The following is a 27,439-nucleotide window of genomic DNA, read 5'->3' as shown; positions in this document are numbered from 1 at the left end:
CGCGACTGAAATTCTTTCCACTCCTGTTGATAGCAGATCTCTGAGAAGAAATCTCAAAAACTTCTCCCCTAGTTGATGCGTCTGTATCGTTGACAACTACCGTCTGGTTTGCATTATTTTTGCTACTTGTTGATGCTCTAGGGACGTTTGGTTTCCACAATCCTTGTTGTGCCCGTACTGCCTGATCAATGTAAGATAGTTACTTCTACCATTACTGAAATTCGCAAACCCTTGGGGACAAGCTTCTGTCTTCATTATTCGAAGAGATTCTGCGCAAATTTCATCTAGCTTTTCTAATAACCGTTCCGCCTGATTACACAGTATCTGTTTTTTGGAGTCGCTTAAAATTACTGCTTTCAATTTCTTTTCGAGTTTTAAGGATTCGTTCTCGATTGGAACAGAATCTTCCAATAATTTGTACCCTCGCAATGTATGTTTCCGGTAGTCGACGACTACTGCGCGACAATCTTCAATGTCTCGGATATCTGGTACTTTGTCAACTACCCATCGCAAAACTTTACTCTTTTCTTCTAACATAAGCTTGGTGTCATTGTTTAAGTTTTCAAAATACTTTGGTTTTAATAGTAACATCTGCTAATGTCGGTTGTCTTCCAAGTTGTCTTACGTCTCGAAGAAACATCGATAAGCACCTTCGGCCGTCATTGTTTCGTTTTATGTCAGGCAGCTTTCTAGCTCGTTGAAGTGTCTGGAGAAGGACTTGAGTAGGTCAGCTTGCTCTTTCTCTAACGTCATGAGTTGACCACTTGCCTTCCAATCAGTTGTCTTCCAGTGTCTGTTGGGACTTTTACTGGCCATCGTTGTTGGTTGTGTTTTGGTCCACCAGGTCGAATCGAAGATTCGTTGCTGTTCGTGTCACTGCTGTTGTTGTTGTCCGGGTCGGCGGACCAAATGTTGCGGCTGCACAAGAATCTCAGCGGAACCTATTTTTGTGGGCCTGCTTCTCGAGTTTTTACACCGGCCTGGTTCTTCACTCAGTTCAATTTGACTAACAATCTCGTGGAAACTATCAGTCGCTTGGTTGTATTAAAGGACTTTAACTTTAATTTGTGATTGAAGTTAAGAAAATCCTTAGTGAAAGTCTATGTTCAACCTCTTGCCGAAGTTGTAAGGTTTCAGCCAGTAGCTAGTATTGTTGCTAACTTCTCGTTAAGTAAGCTCAATTAACTTAAAACTCGCAAGATCTTAAGATCTAGCAAAGCTTAGCAAAAAAGACTAAAGTTGTTAAAGAATCAATTTTAGTCAATCTGAGAGCCAACTGCTCTGTATAGCAGTTTCTAATTGTTCTAAATACAATTCGGTTTTTCTAATCAAGCAATTGGGTTAAGGTAAATAATCAAATATTTATCATTTATAACATCATTGCTCCTTGTTTCTGATTGGTTAATCAAGGAAATGATTTAGGTAATTGTTTACATAGTAAATGTCAAATTACAGCAATATTTACTTTTGTTGACAGAGGCACGGATGGTTATTACGTGGCTCTAAATGTCTCGAATGTACGGTATTTGACCTTTAATGATCATCTAAATAATTATAAAATAAACAACTTAAGAAATTTAACATAAAATAACAAAATATCGAAAAATGCCAATTTTGCACCATTTAAGTGCTAATAGCCACGCTTGCTTGTCTGATGCAATAACGTTTGTTGGGTCCATGAGTAGCTTAGATGTAACCCTAACCGTCTGCCGTAACCTCGGGTTGCTCATTTTTTGCCTTCCAATAATCGGGGGGTGTGTACAGATTTTCGTTCCCAACCTGTAAAAATTTTCCCAACTTGATACCAAATTTCAAATTTTTTCAGTTTCAATAGTTATTTCTTGCTTTCTGATGGTTTTTGTAGGTGATTTGAAGTGGCGCCAACAGTGTCTATTCTACCACAACCTCATAATAAGAAAAAAAACATTTTCTGTGTGCAAGTGCAAAATGTTTTTGGTGTGCCTATGTCTGTGATGTTGGCCACTGCAATAACGGGAAAAAAATTGAACACAAACACAAGGGATTAAGCTAAAGCCATATATACTACTAGTAATCAATTTTCGCCAAAAGAAATTGAAAATCGCTGGTGATTTCCCTGGTAGTTAAATTTTTATATTCATTGCAGTGATTAATACTTGTGATCGTCTTTTTTCTCCTCTAAAAAATTGTTCGTTTTAGAAGCCACTCATTGTTTCCGATTTAATTTTGCTTCTTCTTAATTGTTCGTGAACTGAGCTTGCAAAAATTACTTTTGACGTGCTGCATGTCTTATTATTTTGCGCTTGACCTGTTTTGACTTTTTATCTAGAACGTTCTTTTACTCATTTGAGCAATTTAAAGGTGTTTTCTGTCCTCAAAACTGATATAAATAGCTAAAAACTTTAGGATGTAAATTTTTTTAGAAACTCTTTCTGGCCGTTAATAATTTCTTTGTGTACAGTTCAGCAAAGCTCCTGAGAGAAGTTTGAAAAGGCAGAAAAATTGACTTGAGGTGCAATTTTTTAACTTCCACCTCTACCATCTTCACTGCCTCAAGCTGAATTTTGTCTGCTTCAACTTTTTAGAATTAGAGCCGACTCCTCCCCTGTCGTTAGAGAGCAATTTGTACGTACGACGTAGTTGGTAGGTAATATTTGTTTGCTTTATACAGGTTTATTACAATTTTATCTTGGAGTCTATTGATATTGTGTGTCATTTTTATCACAACTTCATGATAAGTAAAAAGAAAACTTTTTTCAGGGTGCAAGGGCAAAAGGTTTTGGTGTGCCTAAATCTGTGATTTTTGCCACTGCAATAACGGGGAAAAATTGAACTTGAACTCAGTGTGATTCTTGAGCCGAGGAATTAGGCTAAAGTTATATCTATCACTAGTAATAATTTTTTGTCAAAACAAATTGTAAGTCGCAGGTAATTTCTTTGGTAGTTATGGTGTTATAATTATTGCAGTGAATGATACTAGCATTCCTCTTCTATCTCCTGTAAAAACGAAATTTTCTTTACATTCTATAAAAATAAGAACCGTATTACATAAAAATAGTATTAAATATTAAATAGTTTCAGTTTAAATATGATATACGGGGCAGCCGTGGTGGCCCCCTGACTTTGCTGATGATCATATTTGGAGCAAGTTCACTGCATCAACTTATTGTAGCGACACCAAAAGACACCCGAAAGAAGCTCAGACGTTGGGTATTCACGAAGCCTGGCCTGAGTCTCAATATCAGAGCAAACAATCAGAAGAAAGTTGTTCAAAATATCTGGCAATTAAACGTTTTTCATAAAAAACCGTATTAAATATTAAATAGTTTCAGTTTAAATATGATATACGGGGCAGCCGTGGTGGCCCCCTGACTTTGCTGATGATCATATTTGGAGCAAGTTCACTGCATCAACTTATTGTAGCGACACCAAAAGACACCCGAAAGAAGCTCAGACGTTGGGTATTCACGAAGCCTGGCCTGAGTCTCAATATCAGAGCAAACAATCAGAAGAATGTTGTTCAAAATATCTGGCAATTAAACGTTTTTCGAAAAGAAAAAGCTGTTATTTGGCACGATACGATCAACAACTCAATATCCCCGCATTCCAGCAACAACTATCACCCCTCACCACTGCTGAGCTCATTGCCGATCTCAAGATACTTAAGCCCCACATTGCCGCAATATTATATGTCCAACGCGAAGGAGTCCCGAACATAAAGGAGGAACTTTGCAAAACAGGAATCCTTATTATCGACATCATCAAACACCTGCTACCGAAGCGGCAGGCTAAGAACCCCATCTTGACTCGGCAGTACCGACAACTGCACATTGGCCGTTTCTTGGAACAGAGACTCTCTGGAAAAGTCTTAGCCCATCTTCGACAACTCCAGGATCTTCGTCCCCGCCGAAACAGGAGGAGGAACAACCTGTCACTGAGACGACGGATTACAAGACAGAGACAACAATCGCCCGAAAACAGTGGACTCACAATCACTATTCTAAACCCCTGAAAAGTTTTAGCTGCTTACTCTTAGTCTTTCACGTGACCGTCTCTTAAGTGAGTTCGTGTTACCGAAAGGCTTTTTCTTTTAAGCAGTTTTCTTTTCTTTTCTTTTCTATTCTGTCCTGCATCTGTTCTCTGAAAATTAAACTTTTCATGTGACCATCTCTTAAGTGAGTTTGAGTTGTCAGAAAAGCTATATTTTTCAGAGTTAAGTTTTCAGTTTCACGTGACCGCCTCTTAAGTGAGTGTGTGTTACCGACACTGCCTATTAAGTTATTCATCAACAATCCGTTAAGACAAATCAAAATCTTTTGCATTTGCTAGCCAAAATGTCCTCAAGAGTTATCACGTGCCAATCTTGCAATCACAAGATTGCAAAGAAGGAAGCAAAATTCTCATGTGCCTACTGCAGCAAAGCAATGCACATGACACCCGACTGCACAGGCTTCGAACAGTCCAGTATTGAAGTCCTTGTCAAGTTAGAAGCAAATCTGCTTCACATCTGTAACGAATGCAGTGAAAATAAGACACATAAGTCCATTTTAAAACCTGCTGAACAGTCGAAATTGGAAGACGATCTAACAGACCTCCGAGAACAAATGAAAAAGTTCCAGCAAATCATTGAAAACTCAAATGCAATGATCGAAAATGTAAAGAAAGACTTGACCGAATTAAAGTCAACTGCTCCCAAGAGTTATGCACAAGCTGTTGGAAAACTGCCCGGTAGCACAATTCGCGACGTGTCAAATGCAAACAACATTCCTGGTCTGGGAATTCGAATAAGAGGTATACCTGAGAGTAGAACCAAAACACCAGACGAGCGTATGCATTCCGACATCGAATCGGTTGAGCAAATCCTAGACTTCTTGAAAATCAAAGACAAACGCATGAGCAAAATTCATCGTCTCGGTAAATTTGACCCTGACAAAAAAGGGGCACGCACTATACTTGTTTGCATGGAAAACATCATAAGTAAAGACCTGATTCTGAAATCAGCTCACCTGCTAAAGGCCTACGAACAACCAATCTTCATAAGTCCTGAGCTGTCTGCAACGGACGCGAAAAAAGAAAATGAATGTCTGCGCATTCGCCGTGATCTCATTGACAATCATAATTACAATAGCAGGCAAGTTCGTATTAGAAATCTCAAGGTGGAGCATAAAGTTGGAGACAACTGGGTTGTCTTTGAAAACGCACAAAAAGAGAATACTGGTATCAACTGGTGACTATACACACTCGAAATGCTTTCGTTCAATGTAAGGAGTCTGATGAAATTTGAGCGTCGCCTGAAGTTCTCAGACTGCTTGTCAACGCGAAGCTATGACATTTTATGCCTCACTGAAACATGGCTGACTCCTGATGTTCAAAACTATTCGCTCTTCCTACCTGCATACACGATCTACCGAAATGACAGAATACCATGCGAACACGAAACGAAACACGGTGGCGTACTTATAGCAATCAGATCGACTATTATGCACGAACAAATTTTGATTGACCTACATCTTGAGGATTTTGTGGTGATTAGTGTACAAACAAGACCACAGCCGACTCTCATATGCTGTTTGTACAGCCCCCCATCAGACAGCGACTACACCTGGTCGCCGCAACAGTTAGAAATTCTGCTCTCCAAAATATCAAATCATGCTAAAAGAATAGGCTACCAAGGCGTGTTCATTTGTGGAGACATCAACTTCTCCAAAACAGACTGGAACAACATGAGCTCCAATTCCGAGTGTGAAAACGCTGTTCTGGATGCTCTTTCGGAATACAATTTCCTGAACTACTCAAATCTTCAGTTAGACGTCATTCTGGCCAACAACCCTGACCAGATTGTCAAAACTGATCTTGACACCGATCTTTACAACTGTTACGCACTAAACGGCAAGCCATGTGCTGATCATCTACCGGTCAGTGTTACAGTAAACGCATTCCATAGCGAACTATACATTCCTCATCAAGTCAAATATGCCTTTAAGAAAGCGGATTGGGACGAATTGAATAAGGCTATAGTAGACAGTCCTTTCAACCCTTACTGTTTCAGTAATCTCGATTTCCTTGTCCAAAAATGGTACGAATGGATCTTCAGCCTCATCGATCATTTCATTCCGAAATTTACAAGACACAGATCATCGCTTCCACCTTGGGTATCCAGCCGTACCTCACACCTGATGAAGAAGTTAGCTACAAAAAAGAAGCAATGGGTCTCTCCGGTCTTGTCAAAACTCCTGAAGTTGAAGAAAATGGAGCGTCAAATAAAAGAAGCCACAAATGAAGATTTGAAAACGTTTGAAACCGAAATCTTTCAAAGTCGACAGTTCAGCAACATCCAGAAGTACCTACGTTGTGTTCGCAAGTCACCAAACGTTCCTCCTGTCGTCACTCTGTCCACTCAAAAAGCCGAAACTGACCAAGAAAAGGCCAAATTATTCAATCAGTTTTTCCAAAGTGTTTTCAACGAGAAGCAACATCACTGCATAACTTTTGAGAACAGAGGCCTCAATAGTCTCCTTTTCTCCGAAACCGAAATCCAGCACATATTGGAACACTTAACTCTGAACAAGTCTACGGGACCTGACAACATCGGAAACATTGTTTTGAAAAAGTGCGCCTTCTCACTCAGCAAGTCACTCCTCCTCCTATTCCAAACAATCTCGAATAAAGGAATCTTCCCCAGATACTGGAAAATCAGTCAAGTTACGCCAGTGTTCAAAGGGGGAAACAAATCAGACACTACTTGTTATCGACCGATTAGTTTACTCTGCTGTGTGTCAAAAGTCCTTGAGCGTCTCATCTTCAACACACTATACAAGTTTTGCCAACACCGCCTACACGAAAACCAATATGGATTCCGGAAAAATAGGTCAGCAGTGGTACAATTGTTGGTCTACCTTGATTCAATTTACCAAAAGTACGATGACCCCACAGTAGACAACCTGACAATTCTGTATCTCGACTTTGCTAAGGCCTTCGATAAAGTACCGCATGACTTGCTTATACTGAAACTCCAGTCCTTTGACATTGGCGGAAGTTGTTGCAACTCATAAGCTCCTACTTGAGCGACAGGGAGCAATATGTTAAAATAAATGCGGAAACATCCACTCCAGTAAGTGTCAGCAGTGGAGTTCCACAAGGCTCCATTCTCGGACCACTGCTCTTTCTGCTGTTCATAAATGATCTACCAGCTTCAGTGTCAAATTGTGAAAGTTTTGGATATGCTGATGATTTCAAGATAATTGCACTGACTCAGAGCCAACTCACGATTGGTGCAATGACTATACAGAATTGGTGCTCCGAAAACAAAATGCAACTGAACACCTCTAAATGCAAGCTCCTCAACATAAAAGGCACTTTGACAGCAGCAATAGACAACCTTGAAATTGAACCGACGAATCTTCAGCGCAACCTAGGACTATGGATCACCTCAAATCTCACGTGGAACGATAACTACCACGAGAACGAAGAAGGGATTAAGTGCACTGTTCCAACTGAAACGAAACCTGTCTACAAACAGCACGCAAAACAGTAAGCTAAATTCTTACGTTGGTTACGTTGTGCCAGTCCTGACCTACTGCTCTCAAGCATGGCAGCCGAACAAGTCTAATCTTGCGAAGTTTGAAAGGGTGCAGGAAATTGCTACCAAGTGGATACTGAATGCAAGTTTTGAATACAAGGATCGACTTCTACAGCTAAAGCTGCTGCCTCTCAGCTTATATGTCGAAATGCACAATCTCCTGCTTCTGATATCATTGGATAGAAACGAATACGACGTTGTTGTTGATCTACCTAGAGTCGCCGAAGATAAAACTCGACAGCATACAAGAGGAGAACTGACGATCGGAACGAATCGACTCTACAAAACCGATGAAAACTTCTTCCATCGTACAAAATTATTATACAATATTATTATCAGAGTGTACACCAGCTACGGAAAAGATCTCAATAAAGACACCATCTCCAAAATCTACTGGGACTACTTTCTGAGAAAATATGACAAGAGGGACAAATGCACTTGGCGAATTGTTTGCAAATGTGACCACTGCAATAACTGGAAAAAACTAGACTAAACTAAAACTACCTTTGGACTGAACTCATGTGGGTCTAACAAACCCTTGGATTTATTTATGTTTAAATCCTAAAGCCTTTACTACTACTACTACTAAATGTCGTCAGTTACAAATTAGAAAACAATTGCTTTCAGAATACCCCATGCAATGCCCACAAGTTTTCAATTTCGAGGGTTTGTCTGAAAAGAAACTTGCTCAGTGGTTAATTAGGCTCACAAGAAGCGCCTTAGTGATTAAATGCTCTCCCTCGAAAAGATGTACAACCTTGGCCTGGCCTAATTCCTATTTCGCGATGAAATTGCTCTGAGATTTGAATGGGAGCCAACGAAAGTTTCCTCAAACTGTGCACGTGGAGAGGCCTTCAGAGTCGGCCATAATTTACACTGCCCAAATAGATATATTCAATACAGACACAACAACATTGAAGATTGCCGGGCCCTTCTGACAGATTAGGTATGGGATGATGTAGAGGTTGAGCCATGCCTTTAGACTCTTCAAAGAATTCTTCGCAAATCAAAACAGAAAAACTGAAGACGATGAAATGCTATACATCAGAGCAAACGATGTATGTTGAAACGAATTCTCAAAGTCTCTTTTCATTGGATATCTAACACACATGCCGAAAGCATTTCCGAAAACATTTCCAAATCAATCGAAGAAGCCAACAAACATCACAAGAACTTAAAGAAAAAAATATGAACAGCGAATCAGAGAAGTTGAGAAGGCCAGCTTTCTTCAATTTTTTCTGCATTGGAGGATCAAGCCCTTCTGTTTGCAAAATTATGAAAAGAATAACAGAGAAGATGAGCGAGTAAAGGAAGAATCATTCGCTGATATCATAACAAATATAAGAAACAAATAGATTTCGCTCAATGGTGAATCTCAATCATTTGCATCCGTGGTTCTTGCACAAACAGGCAATGCGCAACCGTCGACGGATCGCGTGTTTTGAGTTCTAGGATGAAATCTCCCAGGTAGATTATATGTTTGAATATTAACATTTGGCGTTTAACATTTTAACGTTTGTCGCGTCATCAAACCCAGGCGTTAGACCAATTGGCATTGGAGAAGTCTTACGTTGATTTATTGGGAATTGTATCATAAGCGCATTGCAAATGACTAGCAATTTCTTGGAGGCAATTAACAGGTCTGCCAGGGTCAGAAGTGTTGAATTGGTTATGCAATAGATGCAATGAGGTCTATTTATGATGCTCAGAAAGATGAAGCACTACTCCTACCAGACGCCAAAAATAAATTAATTCAATTGCCACAATCGACGGGTATAAAATGAGAATTTAATTATTATCTGCCTTGCTTGAGGCTGAATTGCTCAAAAGTTATACAAAACCGCAACCGACCTGTTTGTAGCCGATGCTTGCTTGCAGTACCAATAGGGCACCACCAAGAGAGATCCTATTGCCATGGAAATGAAAAGTTTAGCCATATACCGATCAATTCAACTCATGTGCAAATATAGTACGCTGACGACGGAAACGAGGTGTGAAGCTTAGAGAAAATTTATCAAATCACTGCAAGCGTTTTCGCGTCCTAACAATCAATAATCCCCTTATATTAGTGGTCAGATAACCTAAACCCCTATTGATGGTAAATATGGCATAATGGGTGGGCATAGTAAATGCCGCAAAATAACTAATTGTTGAGGAGCACGCAAACTCCAGAATTCGTAAGTTTTTCAGCTAAACTGGGAATCAATTTTTAGTAAGATGCCGTATTCTGGGATTAGTCTTTGGCAAAAAAGATTGGCGTGAAACCTCCCTAGCAACTACATCGCAACAAGTTTTCAATCGTCTGACTTGGAAGAATGGAAGAAACATGTCGGCAGAACGCCTCAGCATGATTCAAGACAGGTGTTTTGGAAAAACTGGCTCTTCCTGCTCGAACAACTCTTAGTGCTCAGATAGGTTACTTGGACGCAATAAAACTTATTCAAAATTCTTCTCGCAATCATCTTCATCTGGCGACTGGCCCTCACCGCCGCACACCAGTTGTGTTCCTTGCCAAATCGCCAATATGGACTCCCCAATAGGTAGCGAACGGAATACGACACTGACTACGCTGCGTCACTCCCTGCAGTCGAGCCGCTTGGAAATGAAGATCTCGCAATATTAACTTCAAGCGGGATAGGATTATGCAATACGAACGCAAAGCTCAACTTAGGAGGATGCAAATTCGCATAAGAATTGTTTTCCACGCAATACCTGAGGACAAATACTTTGTTATCGCCCTGGCATTTGGCAAATAGCCCCGAAGATGCTCACTGCCTTGGCACTGAAGCGGTACGGTTTTACGTTGACAAAAATTGGATTTCTGTGACGATTTGTGCATTCGGTAAAATGTTCAGAAGCGAAATTTACGCCTATATGTTATACCGACATGCTGCACAATGAAATTAAAGCCACGTTCCGAAAAACAATGCATTAAGTTTTAACTGACGTCGATATTTAACTGTCACGTCAGGTGCTAGAGAGCGAGAGCTTTTAAAAAGATCTACCAGCACTTATAACAATGCTGGATTTGACATTAAAGCCAACAGCTTGTGTTGGTCATAAGTGAGCAGAACTTTCTTAGGCGTGAGGATTTTTATTCCATTGACAGAGTGATGACAAAAACATTAAAAAAAGTAAATTGTTGTGAAATTAACATCAAAAACATTAACTACTTTTGGATATTAAAAAAAACTAGCTTTGTTCCTCTCTGTTTTTCATGCATTGGGAGACGTAGGAACCTCTGCAACACTTACTACAGAGCAACTAACAACACAAATCTCAGAGAAAAGACGACACATAGAGTGACGCGATAACTTACTTTCGCTCAAAAATCGGTTTTGCACTCAAACGCAGCGCGATTATCTGTCTCTGAGGCTGCCGTGGTACTAAATGTACAATCGAGGTCGATGATAGATAAAATGTTGTTATAATACTTAAAGCTACAGACATAAGTAGTATTGTAATATCCCGCCCTCTTGGCGGTTATTACAGATTCAAGCATAGTGCTTTATTTTTAACTACAATGCTGCAAATTCACGCTGCTCTGATGTTTCACATTGGGTGTTCACAGTGCCGTCTTCTGGGTTGATCATACGGCCTTTTCTCATTTTTATTAACGAAAAAAAAAGGAAGAAGAGAAAAGAGAAATATAAAGAAAAGAAAAGTTTGTCATCCGACCCGCTATAATTCGGAAGTTTTGCGCAAGCGTTTTTCATGAGTTCGTGCCCTCAAAATTGGATAAAAATTAACACTGGGGATATTTAGGTTTCGAATGATTCTGTTTTGGCTCCCAATAATCTCAGCGGCACCAAAAATATTGCAGGCTGCTTCTGGAGCATTACGCCGGCCTGGTTCTTCATTAAATCGTCTGACTTATAATCTCGAAGACACAATTAGACGCTCGTTATAAAGTACTGTAATTTTACTTTTGATTGAAGTTAAGAATGTCTTTAGTGATAAGATATTTTCAATTTTGTGCTAAAAATTGGATGGCTTCAACCAATAGCTCGTATTGTTGCTAAGTTCTTGTCCGAAAAACTCAGCTAACATAGAACTCGGAAGGTCTTAATATCTGGCAAAACTTAGCATACAAGACTCAAATTGATGAAGAATCAAACTACACTCTGTTCTGCGAGCCAACTGCTCTTGGTAACAGTTTCTAATGGCTCTAAATTTGATTCAAATTTAATATCCAATTAAATGCGTAGAGTATATAGAAACGTAAATATGATCTGTAACATAATCATACCTCGTTCCTGATTGGTTAACCAAATGAAACGATTAAAGTCAATATCGACAGAGCACAAAAAAATTTTATTGAGAAAAACACGAATGGTTTTTACGTAGCAATAGTTGCCTTGAGTTTGATTTAAAAAATTCGTTTAGTAAAAAAAAGATAAATTGCACAAAAAAGAGCACCTGCATTTTTGATACCTGATACCAGTCATGAAATATCTAACAGATTTCGGGCATTTTTTCTAGAAACTAACAGTCGCAAAAATTCAAACACGCAAGATGCTAGAGAAGCATTAGAGTCAATCTCTCTTGAGGATAGCAATCAGATAGTAACTGTTGACGTTAAGAAGTTGTCCATTAACGTGCCGGTTGGAGAGGCTGTTAGATTTACTCTAAGAGAACTCTACTCAAGCAACCTAGCTCCACAGATCCCACGGTCCGCAATAAAAGATGTTTTTTAATTCTAGCGGTGACAAATTGTCGCTTTAACTGTAACGGGATCTTGTATGTACAACCAGATGGTCTGGCTATGGGTGCATCACTGGCTGTTTACTTGTGGTTGGAATCGTTTGAGGTATCACTGCAAAAACCAGAGCACATTGAAAATAAATCGAAATCTCATGTAAACGGGAATCGTAAAGACTGCAACCGGAGAATGATTCTCGGAGGTAAAAGATTACAATGTGAGCCATGCAAAAAAAAGGTTTCATGCAAGTGCCAAGAAATAACAAATGAGGATTGTGCCTACATGCCGGATGTAGTCCGGATTGGTACGTATTGCAGCAATCAACAGAAAGCGAGTCGGGCTGAAAAAAATGCTCAAAGGTATGTGAATGACAGACTGGATCCCAAAAGCAATATTTTTTCTACAATACAGAGGCAACCTCACACAAAACCTTTCAACCAAATTGAAAAAACTAAGAGACTTGTAATTGGCATTCATAGCGCAAAAATTAAGATCACGCGTCCTCACGCAAAAATCGTTTTTCGATATTAAACCTGAAATCCCACGTGTTTTATGAGACAAAAAGTAATGGATGCGAACTCATCTATGTTGGGCAGACAACCGGCATGATACCACTGGGATGTGAAAACATCGAAGAATTCACAGGTGATCAAAATCTTGTTGAATGTGGCGGCTCCAGGATTGATATTGAATGGAATATTCTGGATGCCTGTTGCTCAATAGAGAAACTTTTCACTATCGAATCTATATACAACAGCAAGTTGAAGCCGGAATTGTTTTGTTGCTCAGATGAATCACCACCGATTGCAAGCTTTTATTCAAAATCTGAAACACAAATACACAAACAAACACGCACACACACACATACATATATATTTATATATATATATATATATAAAAGTATGTAATTATATATATATATATATATATATATATATATATATATATATATACTTTATATATATATATATATATATATATATATATATATAAGTATATATATATATATATGTATATATATATTTATATATATATATATATATATATATATTAATATATAAAAAATACAAATAATTATATGGAAAGTGTGATTACGATACAACAAGGTACTCAATTTTTATAACACTCACCCCTCGTATTTTAAAATCCAACGTAATGATCTAAATACTTCGGTCTGTTTCTCAGGCGTCAAAGTCGCCTAACTTTCATTTCATGCCGTGCCATTGGATTATAATCTTTTCGGGTGCCTTCTCGAGCACTTCGGTGGCCTTTTGGGGCACTTCGAGCGCTTTGCCATTAGAAACGTGCACATTCTGCATCAACTGCACTGTAATGGTTTTGTTCTGTGAGTTAGATGTGTTCTTTGTTTCTTCCGAAAGAACAGCATGCTGTTCATTCAGTGCAGTGTCTGATTAGAATTCTGGAGACTGAGCTAAGTGTTTAGCAGAGACACTGCTTTCCCGGCCAATAGGATATTAAATTTGGACAATTTTATTGCTATAAACAATTTTAAAGCTGTCGCGAGTTGATCAGATTTGCATCGTATGAAGTTTCTCAGGTACGCTGTGTTGCCTTTATACAGTCAATCTGGGAAGTTAAAAACTCCTTAGTGTTTCCGCGGGAATTACAAAAATCGCCAGTGTTGGATTTCATTTGTGCTAGTACAAGGTAACCCTCTAATTGAAGAAAGTACCTCCCCATTAACAGCTTCCCAGTGTTTCTGTGGAGGTTTCATGGAATCCAAAATGCAGCTAACAGCGTTCCAGATAATTCCCTTGTAATGTTTGTTTTGCCCATTACCTTGAGGGTGGTACGGCGATATACGGGATTTGGCTATCCCTCTTTTTGAGCAGGAAACATTGAACTTTTGCAAATCTGGTTTTCCTCCATGATCTGAGTAGACAAGCCCGGGATTGACAAATGATTGTCAATTGTCAAAAAAAAAAATACGAAAAGCACCTAATAAAATTTTCTTGCTATGGTATCCTGAATGAGCAAGGCAAAGGGAAATTGACAGAATTCGTCTAAAACGGTGAGCAAAAATACAATGCCTGACTTCGATGACGGAATCTTGGGACCAACTGTATCAATGTATATCCTGTCAAACGGTTTTATCCTGTCTAACGGCTCGGCTTGTAAAATTTGGGTTTCAAACGCCGACAGGTGCCGCATAGGGCGATAACTTGCTTAACGTCCTCGATAGTGTGCGGTTAGTCCTTAGAATTGCTGTAATGCAAAAATCTAGTCACTGCAGGATGTGCAAAATTATCGTTCAGAGAAAATAAAAAAAATGCTCTACGTCTTTACGTGAGCAATCCTCGAGAGCTTCCTGTTCTATATTCAATACTATCGCGATATTCAGCAAGTTTGATTCGTCAGCAGAGAAGATTTTCGCTCTTTTTTATTTTTCCTGCAAAAAAAAATGCGATGAACTTTTGATCGCTTTGCACAGTAACGGAATTGTACTCAGTAAATTGGAAAATTTGTCGAAAGATTCGATAATGGCTAAAGCTTCCTTTTCAGCAACAGAATGATTCCGCTCACGCTGCAATAAGATTTGAAAAAAATACGCAATTGGTCTACAATTTTGGGATAAAAATGAACCAATGGCAAACCCAGAGACGTCGGTTTCCAAAAGCAAATAACTATCATCTACGCGGGGACATTTTAAACAGGCCTCAGCGATCTTTGATGTGACGTCGTTGATACGGAAAACGACAGAGGAAATCAACGGAAAAGCTACTTGCTTTAGAGCTTCTAAGAGCGGCTGAATTCTGCTTGAGTATTGCGGGAGCCATTTCGCATTATACAAAAAAATGCAACTAAACGTCTCAACGCTTTCAAATTGCTTGGAACCGGATACTCCTTCAGAGCCCTCAGTATCTCTATGTCCGGCCGGATAGAACCTGCTGAGACAATGTGGACTAGGATAGAAATTTCCTTCAGACAGAACTGACATTTATTCATTTTTAAGGTGAGTCCTTCCTTTTCGAGGACAAGAACAGGTCTTTAACGTCCGTTTCACGCTCCTCTGTGAATCGTCCGCCAATTATTTCATCATCAAACTATGAGTACGTCCTTTATAGCTCATTTCGGTCAGCAAAATTGTTTATGATTCCCTAAAACGCAGGTACCGCCTAAGATATCCCAAAAGGAAGACGTTTAAAGTTGTAAAAATTTTCCTCAATATCAAAATTTATCTTCTTTTTTCAATGGTACCCGATGATAAGCGCCCTTTAAGTCAATTTTCGGTGTAAATTGATTCTCAGAAGCGTTGTTCAGCAGCTCTACCATATTCGGAAACGGGTACGCGTCAAGAATGGGAAGTAAACTGACTGACATTGGTAGTCGGTTAACATGCGTTGTTGCTGGCCTTTTACAGCAAACGCCTGAGCTCGCCATGGAGATGTTGAGCAACGAACTATTCCATTCTTTAGGAGAACCAAAATTTAATTCTGCATAAACTCAAAATCTGCCTCGTGTGAGTGTCTGGATTTCATTGTGATGGCTTAGCTTTATAAAGTTCGTAGGACAATTTTGTCGGTGGGTCGAAAGCATTGGTCTAAACTCATGACATCCAGCAATAGCAGCAAAAACAGAAACGTTCAACTGTGTCTTCTTTCCACCAAACTTAAGTATGACTGCTTCATGCTGTGAGAGTACATCCAGGCCAATAATTGCGCAACAAATTAGTGACTAACTTGAGAGAAGGAAACAATATATTAAAAGAGTATTCATGCTCACTAAAGCACTGCAAACTCCATGGACTGGAAATTCTTCGTGCGTGTGATGAGATTTTGGCTTCATTTGCTGAATTGTTAATTGCAACTGCTCACACACATCAGCGGTTACGAACTAACAAGTGGAGCTGGGGTCTATTAGCGCTCTAATAGGAAGAGAGCAGTCTTTGCCAAAATTTTTTTTTGTAGAGTCCATTTCGAGACCTTCTTTCTTCGTTCCTTGTCTTCACACTGCCTGGAACCGATGCCACTTGTTCGTCGTCATCTGAAGCGACAGTAGCAACAGTTGACTTACACGCTGCTGCCCAATGCCCTTGTTTGCCGGTTTTCAGACACGTACTTCGTCATACTGAGCATTTAGTCCGTGGATATGCCTCCAGACCACAAAAACGACATTGACGATTCAAAGCTCTGAAAGGTTGAGCTGTTCTTTCATTGACAGCAGCGATATTTCGGACAAGTGCACTAGATGTAGATGGCGGTGTGTCTGAGCTGGCATTGATTGATTGGGAGAAATTGGCTGATACTTCAATTGCATCAGCGAGTGAAATTCATTTCTCAAGCAAAGATTTTGAGAACGCCGATTCTAAAAATCAAACAGTTAATGCATAAGATGTAGGACCAGATACTAAATCATCGCGGAGGAGTTCGTACTGGTGTTATTGCATGGTGAGGTCTGCAGATTCACAGCGCTCAACAAAAATCCGTAGTTGTTGCAAAAGCGCTGTTGTGCACTCATTACCTTGCTGCTTGCATGAGGAGACTTGATGTCGGGCGAACATAATTCTCGAAGGCTTTTGAATTAAGCGTCCAGAATACTGATTAAGTCGTCGAAAGTAGTTGCTCGAGAGAGAATTGTAAACGGTTCCACCCCTGCGTATGATCTGAGAAATGTCATCTAATGAGAGTCTTCCTTAATTCCATTGATTGTAAGACCATCAATAAAACATTGCCTTCACCAAAACCACTGCCCTTGGATTGGCTTTGCCGGAAGATCAGGAGGTCGAAACTTCATGACAGATGTTGAACAAAATTGTTGTGTTGCTAAGATGAAAGACCGTTCATTAGGAGCTTCACACACACACACACACACACACACACACACATATATATATATATATATATATATATATATATATAAATATATGTATGTATCTATAAAATAATTACATGTGTTTACGATAGAACAGAAAAGGTAGTCAATTATCATTACAGGGATTATTCACCTGCGATGAAAATAGGGGCCGGGAACTCAATTAAAAATGTTAGTTCAAATCATGATTTTATCTTGGGTAAAGAAAAATAAGTCAATTAATATTTTGTGCAAGACAACACAAAATTCAAAACTCCCACAAGAGGGATACTTGAGGTTAGGGAAAGTTCGGAATTTCCCTTGAACTACAAAACCATGGCCAAAATCGAAAAATCCAGATAAGGCACGTTTTTAAAGCAATTGATAACAGATTTAATTAAGAAGCTGGAAATAGACTAATTATTGCCTAAAAAGAAAATTCTGGGTTCAGTTTTTGATATAATTCCCAGAAATGGTTAAATTGTCGTCTCAGACAAATCTAAATACCTATTCATTTTATTTTTTACTAATTTGCGAAACAGTTTTAATTTGACGGTGAATGTGAAGTTCGAAAAAAGTTTCTATTAAATAGAATTAATTTCAATTCAAAAATTAGTTTCTTCTACAAATAACTAAGAGTTCACGTCATTAACATTAAAGTAAAGTTAGCTATAAATAGGAAATATATGAATATTTTCGCAACCTATAAGTGTTAATAGTCAGTCTCTAAGGTGTGATGCAATGTTCGTTGGATCCATAAAAAGCTTAGAGCTTACCTTAACCATATGCTAAGACCGTTGGTTGCTCAGGGTTTGCCTTCACAAAATCGGTGGATGTGGGCAACTTTGGAGTCCCAACTTGTAAAATTTTTAGTTTTGACCAATATTGAGTTTCGACAAATCTAAGTTTTTCCAGCTTCAAAGTTAATTCTTTTTGTCTGATGGCTCTTGCTTATGATTTGAAGTGGCGCCAACAGAATCATTAAGGCAGCTTAAGTAGTTTGATGGGTTTTAGTTGTGCAAAAGTACTGCGATTGAATCCTCAAGCTAGGATAAAATGAAAAATAAAAATTTAGTTTTTTTTGTTCTTGAGCAGAAGCTGATCTGAAGTTGATATCTCACAATATTGAAGGTTACCGTTCAATAATGCGCTTCTCTGATCAAATATTTTGGGCTCGAATTTTTGGATCTTATCCCTTTGTGCCCCCCTCCCCCGCAGCAGCTTAGTGGGAGCATATTATTTGCACCCCCCAGACGCACGTGCCATATTTTTTCATAATGATTTACTATGGGGGCACAAACGGATCCGTATTTTTAACGGGAACCTATAAATATGTTCAATTAACTTTGCAAATCTTTCAACAGTTCTTTTATTTTATCTGATGCTGATTGCAATTAGGATTAGAATCATTTAGAGGTTGTAGAATTGTTAGTAGAATTTTGCAGTAGAAAAAAATTTAAGATTGAAAACCGGAAATGGTTTTTCCAGAATCACAACACAAGGTGACAACAATAAAAATTTTGATATATGAGCTGATATAGATATAATTTGAGCTGAAACTTATACCATCTGAAATTTTATTCGGGCGAAAACTCAAAACTGATCTGTTTTAATTTTCCTGCACTGTTGAGATTTTAAATGGTGCTTAAACCAATAATAATAATTACGTGCCTAAAAAGTTTTTTTTAAATAAAAATTTTATTCTCCCCCAGCTTAGTGGTCAATTAAATTTTTCGCTCCCAGGGGCTCGTGCTTTTTTTTACATTGTAACTTTCTGCATAGTAAAACTAAAAATATAGTTGGGGGCATATAAACATTGGGGGTCTGAAACAGAATAGATCGAACCAATTTCCGAATACAAACGAAATTGGGATCTATTCTGTTGCCCCCCCCCCCCAGTATTTTTTATGACCCCCAGTTACAAATTATATTTTGTTATATAGCACGTTACTATGTAACAAAATAGCACGTGCGCCTGGGGGTCAGAAAAAATTATGCTCACTAAGCTGGGGGGGGGGGGGGGGCAGAATAGATCCCGAAATTGTAGTTTTTCCACTTGCAGCATAACAAAGATACCACCCCATGATCCGAATTTGTTTAATCAACTGATCAGTTAAAAACGTAGTGCATTCATTTGTTGGATCTATTTTTTTACCCCCCCCCCCCCCCCCCCCCTCCCAGCTTAGTGGGCTTACATTTTTTACGCCCCCAGGCGCACGTGCTATATTCTTACATAGTATCGTGCTATATAACAACATATAATTTTTAAACGGGGGGGGGGGGGTGGTAAACACACTGGGCTGGGGCAAACAGAATAGATCCCATCTGTTTCTGCATATGTGGCAATCGCAAAATATTATACATGTGCATACATTTGCTTCAGAATCTATAAATAAGTTTCTCAATTCAGATCTTATGGTTTGTAAATTTGGCAATGTATTCAACGTACGGTTTTGCCGACACGCTATTACGAAATCGTTTGCTGATAGATCAGCACACTACGTTATTACAACTCCAATATACTATGTCAACTCATCTCCGCATATTGGTCATGCATATACGTCATTACTTGCTGATGTCATAGGCAGATGGCGGAATGTAAAAAATTCCGATTCTGTTCACGTTTTTCTAGCGTGTGGAACAGATGAGCACGGTTCAAAAGTTTTAGAAGCTGCAAAAGAAACCCCAGTTTCCATATTCTGTGATCAACAAGCTCGAGTCTTTCAGTCATTACTCGATGATTTGAATATCAATTATCACGCCTTCATTCGGACGACAACTGAGTTCCACAAGAATAATGTGAATAGTTTCTGGAGAAAGCTGATTGAAAGCGGGGCTATTGAAAAGGGTGTATACAGGGGATGGTATTCCGTCAATGACGAGGAATTTCTTGCCGAAAGAGATACTGAACTGCAGTCGAAAAAAGATGGCACCCAGGTCAGGGTATCGAAATCCAGTGGTCACGAAGTGTGTGAAATTGAGGAGAATAATTATCTATTCAACCTGGAACCTTATAAAGAGCGGGTGCTCTCTGCGTTGAAAGTTGGATTTGTTAAACCACTACCTTTCGCAGAACTAGTCGAGTTGTGGATTATGAACGAGAAAGTAATGGATCATAAATTGTCGGTGTCAAGACCAACCTCCAGGTGCCATTGGGGAATTCAAGTTCCAGACGATCCTTCTCAAACAATATATGTTTGGTTGGATGCCTTGGTAAGCTATCTAACGGCAACTGAAAATAAGTATATTGATAAATTTTGGCCTGCCGAACTACAGATAGTTGGAAAAGACATTCTGAAATTCCATGCTGTTTATTGGCCATCTTTTCTACTTGCTGCTGGGTATGAACTACCAAAAGCTATCCTTTGCCATTCTCATTGGCTCTGCGATGGTCAGAAAATGTCGAAAACTAAGGGCAATGTTGTGGATCCGTTTAAGTATCTCGGACAGACTAACTCGGACTACTTACGTTTGTATTTGATTGCTCGAAGTCACTTAACAAGAGATGGAAACTTCAGCCACCGTTGTTTTATCGAACTGATTGATTACTTTGCCAACAGCTATGGTAATGCGGCAGGACGAGTGATGAACAAGAAATGTCTAGAAGTAATTGGCAACATGTATCCTTATCCCAGTGACTTAGATTTGTCAGAGGCGCTTTCATTGTCTGGGAGTTTAGTATCTGAAACAGAAAACGCTGTCCTTAGAATTCAAGAAAACTATGAAAATTATATGTTCAACTCTGCTTGGGAAGAAATATCGCGTGTTTTGCATACTTTGAATAAATTTCTTCAAGATTCAAAGTTCTGGAAACGTTATGATGATGCTAATTATGTTCGATCAGTTGTGTACCTGACTTTTGAATGTTTGCGATGTTGCTCAATTATGCTATCTCCGATCGTTCCCTTGACCACGTTTGAGCTTCTTGAGAGACTGTCAATTAGACCAAATGAGATTATCCATCCTTACTGCAGGATGTATGTTGAAGCTAACGCAGATCCACCCTGGTCTGGAAGAGAGCTGATGTATGATAATGTCCGTTTAGTTAGAAAAATGCAAATAGAGGATTGACACTTTTCTTTTTTTTTTCTTTTTCTGCAAAAGGAGATCTCAGTAATTATATCCATTATTTGCTTCAATTGGTGCTTCTCTTATGGGATTTGCAAAACTATCAGCTAGCAATTACTCAGTGTAAAAATTTGTTGGCTCAGTGAAAGAATTTTGCTGAACTCCTAAATTTTATGACAATGAGTAATTACAGGTACGTAACTTGCAATGCGGTAAGACAGCGTTTATTTCAGATCATGGGATAAATCTGAACCTTTCAAGTCGTACTAGTTTAAAGCCCTTTGACTTGTATTAGAACAGAAACTGAACTATTCTACGCTAATCATGTCACTGAAAATTATTCTCTGTCACTTCTGTGAAGCGCATGGACCCCGCGTTCTATTTTGCAGCGAAACAAAATCCCTGGCTCAGATCAACGTTGCGGCAACTCAGAGTCCGGGAGGTTCCTCGCACCAGGGCGGGGGTATGTGCGTGGCATGCACAAGTGTCTCGGATCATCCTGGATTTGTTTCGAAGGATTCCTTTAAACCTACTGGAGGAAGTGTGGGAGAAAATTTTGACCCACTAGTTTACAAGAGCTCGCAATATCCAGATTCAGCGGATGATTTTTCGCATGTTAGACAGGCTTGTTTGAAAAGTCTGAGCAATGAGGTACGATTTGAATTTACAGACTATCCAAGCCTGAAAATTTAACTGAGTCACAAGTTTAGTTTTTTTTGCCTGAAGACAGGGGCCAATTTGGCTCTGTCGAAACGTCTTTTATTGTGATAATTTTTAACGGTTTTTTAATTGATCCTGGAAAAGGTCCCCTGACCTTCAAGAGTAGTGTTTGTTTGTCCACCAAATGTACAGTTTTGTTTTAGGTTGGAGTGGGTCAGAAATCGTGTATTTTCTTCGGAGATACGAAGAACGGCTACACTTTATCCCAAGTTTTTAATCTACACGACTCCAAGGCCAGAGGTCTTCAGCGTCTCTACAGCTTACTTGCCTGGAGTAGGGATCGTTATTTTCTCGTCAACTACTGGGCATTCTTCGAGGAGAACTTCAACATTGTAATTGAAGGACTGGTGAAAAAAGCAGAGCAAGTGTTCAATTCTGAAAGTAAACATACCACGGCTGCGAGCAAGACTTTCCAACGTACCAGAGCCGTGACTGCCAGAAGTCTGGCCACTTTGGTTAACTGCGAAGATGTTTTTGAAAGGCTCCACAAACAGTTTGCGTGGATATTAAAGGTGAGAATGCACTGAAACCATTGTAATAGCCCCGTAGCAATAGCGTTCTCATTAATTTGTCTCCATCAACTGTTGCAACAATTTGAATTCTCTGATTTCTGTCTCCAACGAGTTTGATTTGTGCGCGTGATGTAATATGATTAATATCAACGAAGCGATAGCTGGGGCTATTATTGGTCTCGTAGTTTTTCAATAGCCGCTGTCAGACTCTCCAACGGCGATTATTTAGGCGCTTTCCTTTATTCAAACAATTTGAATTGCATTGGGGCGCTGTCTTTTTTTTAAAGATCTGCTCACACTATTTTCATGATTTTTGAAGTCAAATTGGAGTTGTGATTTTGGTCACGCCGAATCAGGAAGTGGAGCGAAAAAGCGAGTCGTTTCGCGGCGTAAAATTTTGTCGCTCTAATTTTAAAGTAGAGTGAGAAAACGGTGTTTGAACAAAATTTCGCTCTCTCGGTAGTGGGTTTTTGTTCACATGCGGCAACTTCACTTTGATTTCTACCGTTTTCTCGATTTTTTTTGATTGGATTTTTTTCTTTAATGGTTTTCCCAGTGCATACATGGTTCATTCTAGGCCTAGTTTTTTGTTTGAACCAAAATTTCTATTTCTCGTTAGTGGTTCTTTGTTCGCATGCGGCATGTTGACATTGATTTAGTTTTTTTTTCCAAATTTTTTTGATCTGATTTTTTTTAGAATTGGTTTTCCCAATTCAATCATAGTCCGTTCTAGGTCTAGTTTTTTTGTTTAGTCAATGAATATTCTTTGTATTGTACGTCAGCGCTTGTCCTGCTATGTTTTAATTCGCTTTACTGTTTGATTGATCACGTTTTTTGTTTTACATAAGTCACGATTTTCACGTTTGACTTCTTACTCACTTCACTCACTGTTTCAACTGAATGGATTTTAAATTCTTTCATGCATTGAATTATACAATATAGTGAAATCCGTCAAAAAAAAAGTGAAGTCGAAAGACGGGTTAAACCGATAAAGACCGGTCATTAATTCATTGAGATTTAGTTTATCAAAGTTCACTAGAGTGTTTGCTAGCTGATATCGGTATTAATTTTGTTAGCTTTCAGTTTAGAAGCTAAATTAACTATAGTTTTAGAATCTAACTAACACTGCGCGCCAATTAGAATACTTTTTGACACTGAAAAAAAAAACAACAAAAATCGGTTAATTTGTCTCTTCTTTTTTTTCCTTTTCTGTTTCAATCCCGATGTGCATCAAGCGCGTCAGCGGCGATGATTTTCCGGCAATCTGCCGGCTATGTTTTTGGTTCTGCGCCTTATGGTGCTCTTAGTGCTGTTCTGAGATGATAATTTATGATTACTGTGTGGCAAGTATGTATTTATGTTTCAGAATTCATTTTCGTTCTTTGTGGAAGTGCCGATTCCTGATTGGGTGCGAGTGACTGACCACGACAGTGAAGTGGCCACTGAAGTTTCCAAAGACTTGATCAGTGATGAGTTCTTGCGGACATCTTTAGAAACAGTTCAGGAAGATCCTCTTACTACCAGCTCTAAAATCCTTTTACCTCTCCGTGCTTTGTATCAGCTTTTAGGAGGAAGCTACTTTGTTATAGTCTGTCTGCACACCTTGATTGGAAATCAGGTAATTGTGAGAGGAACTAATCAGGAATTCGTTACCGCAATTTTAAACACATTTGCAAAGCTGATTCCTTTGGGATGTTGTCGAATTAAAACAGAGTCAAAGCAATATTTTGAAGCCTTCCAATACAACTTTTTGGGCTTGAAGGAAAATGTGGAAATCCCAAGCCATGTTTTGGAATCGGATCTTTTTGTTTTACTTGATGTAATTGGCGATGGTCAAGAACTGAACCTTTACAAATTTGAAGTTACCTCTAATTTCTATTTTGAACGAGAAAACATGCCTAATATTTTGGTTAACTTGGAGAAAATTTTGACAAACACTCACGATTTCAGCTCGGTAGAGGTTATATCGTACTATTTATGCATGAAGGAAGATTTGATTGGTAAAGCGGAAACTCTCTATCAGTTCACCAAGTTTTCAGATTGTAGGAATTACAAATCGAAAATGCAGACCTGTTTCAAAATGTTGGAGGCTAACACTGAATTGGAACAAATGATGTTGCGATTCTGGGTCAATGGTTTGAGCAACAAGTTCAAGAAAAATCAAATGATTTATTTGAAAGAGTTCGAGTCATCATAGTGCTCCCTGAGTGTAGTTCATTAAATTTTCAATAATTTGTGCTAATAAGTTTATTAAATCGAGATTCTATTTTGTGCTGCTGGAAATCCTTTAAGAAGAATGTATGTAGTTAGAATTGTATGAATTGTAAAGCAAGAACTATATTTTATATATTTGTTTTTATTACAACCTTCAGGAATTTGAAAACGTAGGAATTTGATAGGTACTTCATTAATTTGATAGAACGGTAGCAATTGCTGAGAAATTTTTGTTTCATATGAGAGAAAAACGTTATTTACCGAGCTTAAGCCTCGTATGTCTGACAATAATTGTGTCTGAGATCACAGGTTGCTTCTTTTGGGCTCCAAAAATGATAAATTTGTGGTGATATCTTTTCGAAATGTTTTTCTTTCAGTTTTCTCGAGTGACGTTTTCAGGGCAATTTATCTCGTTCAATTCTGTTCAACTGGATTATAGAACCTATTTTTATGTGTTATTAAATCAACTATTAAAATTTTAGAAAATTTTGTCTTCCTTGTCTAGAAATTGGCTTCTTGTGCAACTTGAGGGCCACATCAGCGATTTTGCTGGTGAAGAGTTCGATTCCCAAAGTTTGCAAGGTCGTTTTTTCACGTGTTTGCAATTGAAGTATTAGTTCAACTAGAAATATGACTTCTTAGTTGATTTCTCGCCAATGACATGAGTTGTGCGACATTCTGATTTCTCTTATTAATTGCTCTCAAACGAAGTTTGTAGCAATTATATTAGTCCTGTCGGTCTTTCTTATGCGATTTTTCGCTTGACCGATTTTTTGTCTGACGCTTTTGACTTTTCGTCCTCAAAAACGGGATAAACAGGTAGCGCCCAGCGGGCATTAAGTGCTTTTAGAGATTTTCAGCTCTGTTTCAGCTCAAACTGTTTTGGAGACTTATACTTATGGTGTGAAGGGCGGTTCTTAGAGGTTGAAGACACCCCCACTGTTGACCCCCCCTATTGCCCCACCTCGCTGTTGCCCCCCCCTCACCCCATGTGTTGCCCCCAATCGGCCCCCGGTGCAACCCCGCAACCCCCCCCCCCCCCCCCCCCCTTGTCGTGGCTGGCTACTGACGAACAACCGCTTGCTGAAAACGCAAATTTATACTATTTGGCTATTTTTTTTCAAGCTTCTTGAAAATTTTTGACATTTTTCGTTTTTTATCAGCCCTAGGTGTCAAGGAACCTCCTGTAGGGTTTGATAATAGGTTACTGCATTGTTTTTAGTGGTAATGGAATGGTTTCAACATTTTAACATCACGAATTTTAGCAATTTTTTTGTCAAAACGTGCAATTTTTTCATCATTTTTTTTTCCTTATTCAGGTCTTTCCAAACCCAGGGGCCAGAAAACATCCTCTTGGGTTTGATAATAAGTTACTGACAAATTTTTAATGGTCATAAAATAGTTTTTCAACTTTGTAATGTCACAAATTTTAGAAAGTTTTTGATAAAACTTGCTTTTTTTTCAAATTTTTGAAATTTTGTCTTTTTTAGTTTTTTTAGTCTTAAGAGCTAATGAACCTCCTCTAGGAATTGAAAATACGTTACTGAATAATTTCCAGATTTAATGGAATGTCTTGCAAGTATTTAACATTACGAATTTTAGCATATTTTTGATTTTTTTTTGCCATTTTTGAATTTTTTAACATTTATAGTCATTATTCAGATTTTTGAGCCTAAAGGGTCAAAAAAGCCTCTGTTAGGTTTTGATAATAAGTTACGGGAAAGTTTTTATTGGTCATGGATTAATTTTCAACTTTTTAATATCAAGTTTTAGCAATTCTTTTTTATAAAACTGAAATTTTTTAAAAAGTTTTTTGAAATTTTTTGTCATTTTTTAGGTTTCTCTAGCCTCAAGAACCACAGAACTTCCTCTAGGGTTTGACAATATGTTACTGCAAAGTTTATAGATGTAATGGAATGTTGTTCAAGATTTTAATATCACGAATTTAAGCAATTTTGTAAATTATTTTCAATTTCATGTTTTTGAGTTTTTTCCGGCAATGGAGGCCCTAGGACCTCCTCCAGGGTTTGATAATAAGCTGCTGTATAGTTTCTAGAGTTAATGGGATTGTGAACAAAATTTTATGACTCCAGTTTTATTAATATTTGGATAAAATTTAAACTTTTCAAATTTTTGGAAAATTTTTATGCTCCAAGCGTATGGATCTTTATGAGCTAGTAAAATTATTTCAGGCTTGCAACAGGGATACTGGATAGTCTCTTGAGAAAATGAAATGGTTCTTAAGATTTTAATGTTTTGAATTTTAGTAAGATTTTGTTAAAATTTGCAATTTTCCAAATTTTTTCGATATTTTTTTGTCCTTTTCTGAGTTTAACAACCATTACTGGCCAACGAAACTTGGAGAAGCCTTGGAGATGGGTTACTTGACAGAACTTTCGAGACAAAAAATGGTTGTGAATTTTATTGAGAAGTTGAAAATTTATGTTTTAATTTTGCCTTTTTCAGTTTATTTCTATGATTTATTTATTAACAAGGTTAGAAAACTAGAAGTTGCAGTGTGGAATCCAATCATGGAAGATATTCCTGTCTCCTTCTCTCTCTTTCGTTAAGGTTCCTTTCCTTCTCTTTCTCGTTCACGTTTTATCTCTCTCTCTCTCTCTCTCTCTCTTTGTTGATTCCGCACTTCAGCTGCTGTTATGTGGCGTAATGTCACCATCTCTGATCCTCATTAGCAATTTGTTATAGTTAAAATGTTTTTATCTATCATAAATGATCTCACAGGCACTTTTAGGTAACCATTGTTAATTGGTCTCAAAAGCAATTTGTAGCAAATATTTTAATCCTGTTTGTCTTTATGCAATTTTTCTCTTGGCTGATTTTTCGTCTGACTCA

General features: G+C 38.4%; 3 protein-coding genes across 3 annotated transcripts; all 3 read left to right on the top strand.

The window, feature by feature from the left end:
- The first annotated feature begins 5,225 nt into the window (after positions 1 to 5,225).
- LOC142336565 (uncharacterized) lies at positions 5,226 to 7,513 on the top strand. Its single transcript, XM_075385474.1, has 2 exons — positions 5,226 to 6,723; positions 7,092 to 7,513. Exons 1-2 carry the CDS (start codon positions 5,226 to 5,228, stop codon positions 7,511 to 7,513), a joined length of 1,920 nt encoding a protein of 639 aa, XP_075241589.1.
- Positions 7,514 to 19,461: 11,948 nt separating this feature from the next.
- On the top strand, positions 19,462 to 21,149 carry LOC142336049 (putative methionine--tRNA ligase, mitochondrial). Its single transcript, XM_075384541.1, has one exon. The coding sequence runs from the start codon at positions 19,488 to 19,490 to the stop codon at positions 21,141 to 21,143; it is 1,656 nt and encodes a 551-aa protein (XP_075240656.1). The 5' UTR covers positions 19,462 to 19,487; the 3' UTR covers positions 21,144 to 21,149.
- A 104-nt stretch (positions 21,150 to 21,253) lies between these two features.
- Positions 21,254 to 24,721, top strand: LOC142336050 (folliculin-like). The gene is made up of 3 exons (XM_075384542.1): positions 21,254 to 21,791; positions 22,004 to 22,372; positions 23,739 to 24,721. Exons 1-3 carry the CDS (start codon positions 21,465 to 21,467, stop codon positions 24,567 to 24,569), a joined length of 1,527 nt encoding a protein of 508 aa, XP_075240657.1. The 5' UTR covers positions 21,254 to 21,464; the 3' UTR covers positions 24,570 to 24,721.
- Positions 24,722 to 27,439: the final 2,718 nt, after the last annotated feature.

The sequence above is a fragment of the Convolutriloba macropyga genome, chromosome 3, assembly GCF_964194025.1.
Source record: "Convolutriloba macropyga chromosome 3, txConMacr16.3, whole genome shotgun sequence".
In the NCBI taxonomy this organism is placed as follows: Eukaryota; Metazoa; Xenacoelomorpha; order Acoela; family Convolutidae; genus Convolutriloba; species Convolutriloba macropyga.
This window is presented reverse-complemented; position numbering and strand designations above follow the sequence as displayed.

What these genes read in the sequence shown, in the direction of transcription:
- LOC142336565 (XM_075385474.1), top strand. Translation starts at nt 5,226, where the DNA reads ATGCTTTCGTTCAATGTAAGGAGTCTGATGAAATTTGAGCGTCGCCTG. An exon ending in AAACAAATCAGACACTACTT is followed by an intron (nt 6,724 to 7,091) that starts GTTATCGACCGA and finishes CATCCACTCCAG; the next exon opens with TAAGTGTCAGCAGTGGAGTT.
- LOC142336049 (XM_075384541.1), top strand. Translation starts at nt 19,488, where the DNA reads ATGGTTTGTAAATTTGGCAATGTATTCAACGTACGGTTTTGCCGACAC.
- LOC142336050 (XM_075384542.1), top strand. Translation starts at nt 21,465, where the DNA reads ATGTCACTGAAAATTATTCTCTGTCACTTCTGTGAAGCGCATGGACCC. An exon ending in TGAAAAGTCTGAGCAATGAG is followed by an intron (nt 21,792 to 22,003) that starts GTACGATTTGAA and finishes GTTTTGTTTTAG; the next exon opens with GTTGGAGTGGGTCAGAAATC. An exon ending in AGTTTGCGTGGATATTAAAG is followed by an intron (nt 22,373 to 23,738) that starts GTGAGAATGCAC and finishes TTTATGTTTCAG; the next exon opens with AATTCATTTTCGTTCTTTGT.